Source organism: Camarhynchus parvulus, chromosome 7 (genome assembly GCF_901933205.1).
Source record: "Camarhynchus parvulus chromosome 7, STF_HiC, whole genome shotgun sequence".
Taxonomy (NCBI): Eukaryota; Metazoa; Chordata; class Aves; order Passeriformes; family Thraupidae; genus Camarhynchus; species Camarhynchus parvulus.
In genome coordinates, this window is record NC_044577.1 from 34,051,674 (window position 1) to 34,059,703 (window position 8,030).

The window sequence follows — 8,030 nt, forward strand, 5'->3', positions numbered from 1 at the left end:
ATTCTTTCCCAAATGTCTTGTCTCTAAAGCAAAGTATGTAATACCTGTTATTTTTTAACTCCTGTGAACCAGCGTTTGGGAAGGAGAGGAGCGTAAAATGTTGAGCTGAAAGCTGTTCATCATAAGAGAGAAATTTTAACAAATTGATTGGGAGCTCTGCAATACCAGAAGTCAGAAAGCTGCTGCATAAAAACTGGCCTGTACCAGTGCAGTGAAGAGGCCTGTTAACAAAATTATTGCTGGGGAGAGCTGAAGGCAGCTGAGCCCTTACCAGGGCCAAGTCCTTAAGCTACAACATTACATTTGCATATGCCTGAGAATAGATAGGAAAGAGACATTGGCTAATTTGAGGATAATTATTGGCAAAGTGAATCAATGGGAGGCACACACTTTGACCTATTAAGGCAGTTCACAGGAACTTACATTTCAAATCAGTCCCATCATCCATGAGGATGGGCAACTCTGGCTATGACAGTGGTTGCCAGCACAGTTCAGCAAAGCCACAAAACCCACCCAAATGGGCTGTCATGAAAAACTCAGAGAGGAGCTGGGTCCTGATTCCATAAGGTTAGTTCCTATACCAAGAGGAGATATGACACAAATACAGCATTTTTAATCTTTTTTGGTGGAGTTCCATTTATTCCTATTTATCTTTAATCTCTCTTGGCCTCTGTGCTGGTCTTGGTTTCTGTCTCTAGTGGCAGAGACTTCCCTAGTGAACACAAATATTGTGCATATCTGGAGGACAGGATTCTGATAACAACAAAACCTCGTTTTATCCCTGAATTCAGGGGATGGCATTTCCTACACCTGCCATTATAGCCTATAACCTCATACCAAGTGACCCCTTCTTACTCTTCTGATCCCCTCATTTTTTAATGTGTTGTCCTTTTGTCACAGTCTATATTACCAGTTCATGGTAGAAGAATAACAGGATTGTAATTGAAAAGTTACCCCTAAATATAATTTAAAGCAGTGAAAGAATACCAGGCATAGCTAAAACCAGTTCTGCTAAGGTTAGAAATGCCCCTGACATTGAGCAAAATTAAATCCTCGTAGGCTGGAAAAGGATAAGAAAGTAAAAGTGAGCAGTTCTCAAAGCAGCTGGCTGTACCCTCCAACACTCACCAGCCTACAGTAAAACAGTGTCCTTTCCAATGGGATTTTCCTCCCTAAGTACACTGAATTCCCCAGTGTTTTATGTGCAATAGGAATATTAAGATGTCGAGGAGTCAGAGTCACTGTGGAAGCCCTTTCTCCTCCTCAGCAGTTACTACAAAGTAAAAATGGATGGAGAACATTTCCTAACACCTACTGTGTTTGGAGCAGTAATCCAGTGTGCTTTCCAAACGTCGAAATTAATAATGATTTTATTTAGAGAGTTTGAAAAGTGTAGGTTTAATGGAACTAGAGAGCCAAGTCACCATACAATGACCCTCTTAGCTGTAGGCTTGCCCTGCTCTCCATCACACGTTTTCCAGCTTGCAGTTGCCTTGGCAACAGCCAAAGCATAAATTCCAAGTTTTTTTCCTTATATATCTGCCATTGACACTACAGCCCTCCTATCAGACACTTCTGCTGTTTTAATTCATCATCAGTTTCATTACTATTAATAATGAGAACTGTATTTTCTGCCTTTCTCCCGACTTGTGATTTTAAGGACTGGAGACATTCTGGAGACTCGGTTATTTTGGAGGGAAAAAAAAAATAATAATCTTGTGCAGCATAGCACCCAACAATTTCTTGATATGGTTCCAACATCTGTGGCACCGGATTATAGATTGTTTCTAAAATAACCTTAAATTGATGGATCATTGCTCCTTTCATTTGGGCTTGACAAAAAGTACCTCTGGCATTTCCTTTCACTCTTTATGTTGAAAATGGTGTGTCACTCTTTCTGCTCTTTTTCTTGCCAAAAAAAGAATTCTTGTCCATTTTTTCAATATCTTCTCTTTTAACAACTCAATTTCACCTAGTAGCTATAGTAAAAGAACTCAGTGTGCATATTTTGTTTTGATTTGCACTGACTTCTTCTTTTGTAGAGAGGATAAAAATATCAGTTATAAAATTTCTTTGGTAAATGTCTGTAATCCAGAAAGACATAAAGTCCAAAACTTATAATTATTCTGTTCAGAGTGGATTGAATTCCTTCCTTCTACTTCTTCAGTAGCTGTGTTTTACCACATGTTATTTAACTTATTCAGATTTTCCATGTTTCCAAGTTTGCTTGCTTTATGGTTTTTTTGTTCTTATGGTGCAAACAAGTGAAACTGCATTGTTATATCAAGGATTTTCAAGACACTTTCTTAGTACAGTACTACTTATTCTAGCATTAAGCTCAGGGAACACAAATTTATACAAATTTTCTTAATGCCGCATTACTGATGAGCCGCAGTCAGTTCCTCTCCACCACCAACACACAGTGTTGTCCATTATCAACACCCTCTTGTCTCAAAGCTATGGCTTTGAGACATAAATTAATTATTGATAGTTAACTTTGGAATTTTGAATTATTTATTGCTATTTAACTTTTAAATTACTGAATTTTAACTTTAGAAATAATCAATAAATTGATTATTTTTACAGTTACCCAAGACAAAGCTGATGAATTTCCCCCTTCAGTGAATATGCATCTCTACTCCTGCTGATGCCATCTCCAAATACCTTGTGAAGTTTCCAACTTTTACCACATAACAAGCTCAACAGAAACCAAATCTCTCTCCTGGAGAGGTCCCCAAGCTTTCTGTACATGCCTCTGCATAAGTGGCATGAAGCAAAACAATCTCATCACCTCTGTAACATTTTTAATTGTGATAAAGATGTGTGACATCCATCAGAAGCCCACGCAGTCGCTTGGCAACAAAACTTCTAACTTTTGAGACTTTCTGAACTCCTAAGAGAAGAGATGATATATTAATATTACCACAGAGGAAAGATAATTATTTTTTAAAAAATTTAATGAAGATGCTATATTTTAAGAAACTAATAGTTAAGCCAATCTGATTAGTGCCATATGGAGAGTGTTTTGTGCAATGGACACCACGGTTACTGGCATGAGGCAGAAGTAATTCTTCCTATTTATATATGGGAAAAAAAACTATGAGTGTTGATGCTCCAGGAATGTGGTAAACGATGAGATTGGCACCAATCCACAAGAGATGCTTTTTGCTGTGTGACCCACCCACTAACATGAAAGAAACACTTTTTTGAGTGCCTGGAGTCATTAGGTCTCACAAAGTTTCTTTCCCTTATAGTGTGGCTTGCTGTAAGTTCAGCTACAGGTGTGGGAAAACAGAGACAGCTGTGATGGCTTTTAAATGGCTGTCTGGATTTTGAAAAGGTAAATGAGTGACAATGGCAGAGAGGGGGGAGAGCAGAACTTGGCTTCAACAATCCACTTGGAATACTTGAGTTAAAACTAGCAGGTTAAGGAGGCATCCATAAATTCAAACATTTACATAATAAAGCTACGTTTAGTTTGCATTCCTTGGTGGAGCTGTGCAATTTATTTATAAAATATGTGTCTTCATTTACTAGTTTTTCCAACCCTAGGATACATAATATATTCTGGAGGGTTGAGGGAAATGGATTTCTACTTAGTCTGTACTCACCACTGCAGAGATTTATGCCAAACTTCCTACCTAAACTCCATCCATTAAACCTGTACTGTTCTTAGACCAGACTTCTCCATCCTTAATGCCCTTTCCACAGGAATATTAAGTCTTAATATAGACACAAGATCAACTTTTAATAATAATAGTCCTTCTCTTGTAATTTTGTGGGTAATAAAGATATCAAAGGTTATAATCCTTACCATTATTTTCTAAGTCATCTCATTAAGGTATGTGGTCTCTGTGTCTTTCAAGAAACTTTGTGTCAGGATAAAGCATGCGAAAGTCTTTAGTTACATAAATTTCACAATCCATTTCAGACCATACTTACTTTATTGGATTTAAATTAGCAGAAGGAATGTGTTTCATATGAGCCCTATATTAAGGGTCTTTTTTTTTTTGGTTTTCACAACTCTTTCAGTGCTGGAGACCATGTTAAGGGAAGCAGGGAATCTTCTCCCTGGCACTACAAAACCCCTCCTTTCCTTGTTTGTCACACTGGCAGAAATTTCCCTTGCCTCCCTGTTTTCTTTCTTTTGGATAAGCTAACCAAACAAACACCCCTATCAGGAGAAACATTTAAAAAGTGCCTCTATGTGCTTCAAGAGCAACAGTGACTCCTCTGACACCCTTCTTTTTTAACCAGTTCTTTCCTTTTTGTCAACAGGATAGCAGCCAAGGAATCCGTGAATCTTATGTCAACACAGAGCTTAGGAATTGTGTTTGGACCAACACTCCTTAGACCTGAAAAGGAGACAGGGAACATGGCAGTCCACATGCTGTACCAAAATCAGATAGTTGAACTTATGCTGAGTGAGTACAGCAAGATCTTCGGCTCGGAGGAAGACTGACAGACAGGGCCTGTTATTGAAAACGTTCACATCTGTCTTGATGTCTAATATTTTTACATTTCTGTAAACATATTTCTGAAATATTTCTTTTTCTTTCAAGTGACAGATGCCTCATTTTGTGCAAACTTAATGATGATTTTGTGTCTAATTTTCAAACATTGGAATAAAAAATATTGTCAACATTTGCCTATATGTATTCTGCATTAACCCTTTGAGAGTTTCATTATGCTAGCACTCCAAGTGTCACTTTTTCTGCAAGCTGAGCATACAGCATATGGCCCTAGACCATAGAAAATGCTGTTTACCAACATATGCAATGGCACAGAAAGACAGATAATAATTGAGGAGGTTTGTGGAAAACGGATTAAAGTATGTATATTTAAAGCAATGAATTAAAGCAGTGACACGAGATCATTCATAGCTAATCTGAGTATAATTTACCTTTCTCTTTGATATACGTTGAAAATTAAAGACACGATGAATAATCATTTGTCTACCCCGAGAGCTGGGAAAAAAATTGCATTTAATGCTTTTAAACAAATAAAATAAACAAACACAAACAAAATGAGAATGTCACCATTTGCATAACAGTGCCTAAAAGAAATTAAAAATGGAATTGGAACTTTGGCATTTTTACTTAAACGCAGTACATGAAATGAAGACATTGCATGACTGCTCATTTTAATGTAACATCCATTTTGATTCTTCATCACACTGTACATCTGCCCGCTTTCCCCAGCTATCTCATGTTCTGTAGCATTTGTATTGTGCTCCTGAGGATGCTTTATTGGTGAACTACATTAAATTCATCTAGAAAGAACTTTAAAAAAAAAGCCTTTTCATATGCCCTTAGGATTACTTGGCTAGACTTGAATCAATTTCTGCATTTGATGGTTAGTTTCAGTTGTCATGGATAAACAAAAGGGTAACTGTCTAGAATATATCAAATATTGTTTCATTTTGAAATGTATGTTTCCAGCTATACACATCTCCTACCCTGTTTTGTAAAAGTATTCTGGTGATAAAATGTAGACTTATGTTTGACAGCTTTTTAATCAAGTTCAAAGAGAATAAATAAAACTAATCCAGTGTGGTAAAGAGTCTGTCTGGTTATCGATTTGTTCATAAAATGAAAAATAAACCATGTAAATAAGATGTGTGAAACACAGATCCAGAAGCAAATATTTAAAGCAATTAAAGACCCCAAAACATAGGATTAATGCATAGATCTGCTGTGCATGAGAGATATGTCTTCAATATCACCTCAGCAGATCCTGGGCTGCTTCAGTTTTTACTCAGCATTGTTGTGCAAAATTCCATGTTATTCAGGAAAGGTCATTCCTTGGAGTGGTCATTTATGGGAGAAATATATAATGAGGGCTGATGGTTAACTAAGACCAGGTTCTTTCATCAGGTACTAACACGGTCAGAAAACAACACCAAGAAAACATAAAAACCAGCCCTGAGATGGTTTTTCTGACTGCTCATGTCTGAAAAATCAAGCAAAACAGAAGGGTAGTGACCAGCAATTAAAATGAAAAACATGAACCAAACAAAAATCTCCCTCCTATCACAAATATCCAGCTCAATAACTTCTGAACAAAACTATAATGTACTGGAGAGCCCAAATTCACTTTATGTTCAAGAAAATATTTTTCATGTTAATGTCAAGCCATGAGTACTTAAACAGTGATGCTTTTCAGGACCATCATCTATAGACTCTTTTAATAGCAACAAACCAGGCGCTGTTTATAGCCTGTGGAAATGACTGGAAGAAAGATAGTCAGAAGTTCAGTCTATTCCTTAATAAAGACCATTCACATCATGGCCCCACGGGTGCTCACAATCATGCTATTGAAGTAATTTCTGCTATTACTGGAAATGAAAAGTTCACTTGTTACTTGGAGCCTGTTGCACTCAGAAGAAAAGATTCTTAATTAATTAATTAATCTTCTTTCAGGCTTTCTTCGGAGCATGGAGACTCCTCTTGTCTTGTTTTTGTAAGACAAGGCTTATGAAATGCACCATATCTCTCTTAAGATCAACTGGTTTAAAGGGGAAAAAAAAATCAAGGAAACTTTTGGACACACGAGCCTTTCTTTGGGTTTGAAGGGTTCCTTACATGAACGCTGCACAAAAATGCTGACTGCTCTGCTAAATGCTCTGTTAAATTGCAGCCTGGACGTGGGCAGGCAATCTGGGGGGACACAAGTGGCTCTCACCAGAGGAGTGTATAAATCCAGGGCCTGCAGCAGATGCCTTTCCTTTCTCATCCCGACAACACAAAGGAATGGCCATGCCCTGCTACCAAGCTGCTTCCTTCCCCAAGAGACCAATTCTTCCTGTCTCTCTTAATACATACATTAATTTAATGGGAAAAATTACTGACTCAACCATTAGTCAAAGAGCCAGCCCTTCAGGCCCTGCCATCAGCAGAAACCAGAAGGATAAAAGAGGGGAAGAGTAGGAAAAAAATAAAAATAAAAATAAATGTTCAAGCCTTAAGTGCAGCAGGATTTCTTTCTCCTCCTGCTTGGGCAGCTTGCTCTTTATTACCCAAGCTCACAGCCCAGGACTCTGACAAACTCTTGTTGCTGGACATAAACATTTCTAAATCCCAAAAGTGTCCAAGTTTTGCAATTCACTGAGCCTGTATTGCCACCACATTGCTCTTCCAATTGTTACTTATTGGAATATGCACTATCACTTGGTAGCAGTTCTGCTCAAACTCTGCTAAATATTTAGCAAGTCAAAATTAGACTTGCAGAAGACCTTTCTTTTTCAGGAGCCAGCATCAGTTTGAGAAGGGCCACAGATATTTTGAGCAAGGAGCTATTAATGGTAAATGATCAGAAAAATGAAGGCTGAGAATGCAGCACAGACAAGTATGTCCAAGGATCACTGTTTATCTGCATCTTCTCCCTGTGAAGAGCATCTTCTACTCAAACTCATCTGAGAAGCATGAGCACAAAACTGGGATTGTAAATTCAGTAAAAGGAGATATCAGAAATAAATCTCTAATGGAACCAAAAAAGGGCATTTCCAGCTGCAAAGTTTTATCATTAAAATAAAGATAAAACATCAGCATATGGAATTGTAAGCTTCAGTAAGAGACTGTCAGTTTTTAACTCAAATTCTACTCCAAAGCAGGATTTCTAAACCAATTATGAGACACACTGACTTGCTGCGCTACAGCTAAAAGAGGAGACAAACTCCCCTGAACAATTCTTTATTCCTCTTTTTATTTACATGCGTGTAGATACATATTTTTTGGAGGCAGCATACATTTTAACAGTTCTTTCATTCTCTGCCAGCACAGTGCAGGTAACGCTCGGCCTTTTTTTGCAAGCATCCCATGTTGCAACAGAGCCTGAGGCTGTTGTTCAGCCCAAGGCACTCAAGAAGTTCAGCTGATCAGTTTCCACATAGGATGCAGACCATGGGTAGAGTTGGCAAGAAAGCTGGGCACTGAGTTGGGCCCACAGTCACCAGTGTAATCAGGCAGGGTGTAGATTTTACATGGGCAATCCTCAGAGGAGGCTGGCAAAGAGCCTCGGGGGGTGCACAG

General features: G+C 38.1%; 1 protein-coding gene across 1 annotated transcript in view; it reads left to right on the plus strand.

Moving 5' to 3' along the window:
* The window catches only part of ARHGAP15 (Rho GTPase activating protein 15), a 302,239-nt gene extending 296,677 nt beyond the window's left edge, over positions 1–5,562 (plus strand). Inside the window, exon 14 of the mRNA XM_030952453.1 lies at positions 4,279–5,562. Within this exon, the coding sequence (XP_030808313.1) occupies positions 4,279–4,462 (184 nt within the window). The 3' untranslated portion in view covers positions 4,463–5,562. The remainder of the gene's footprint in view (positions 1–4,278) is intronic.
* The last annotated feature ends 2,468 nt before the right edge of the window (positions 5,563–8,030 follow it).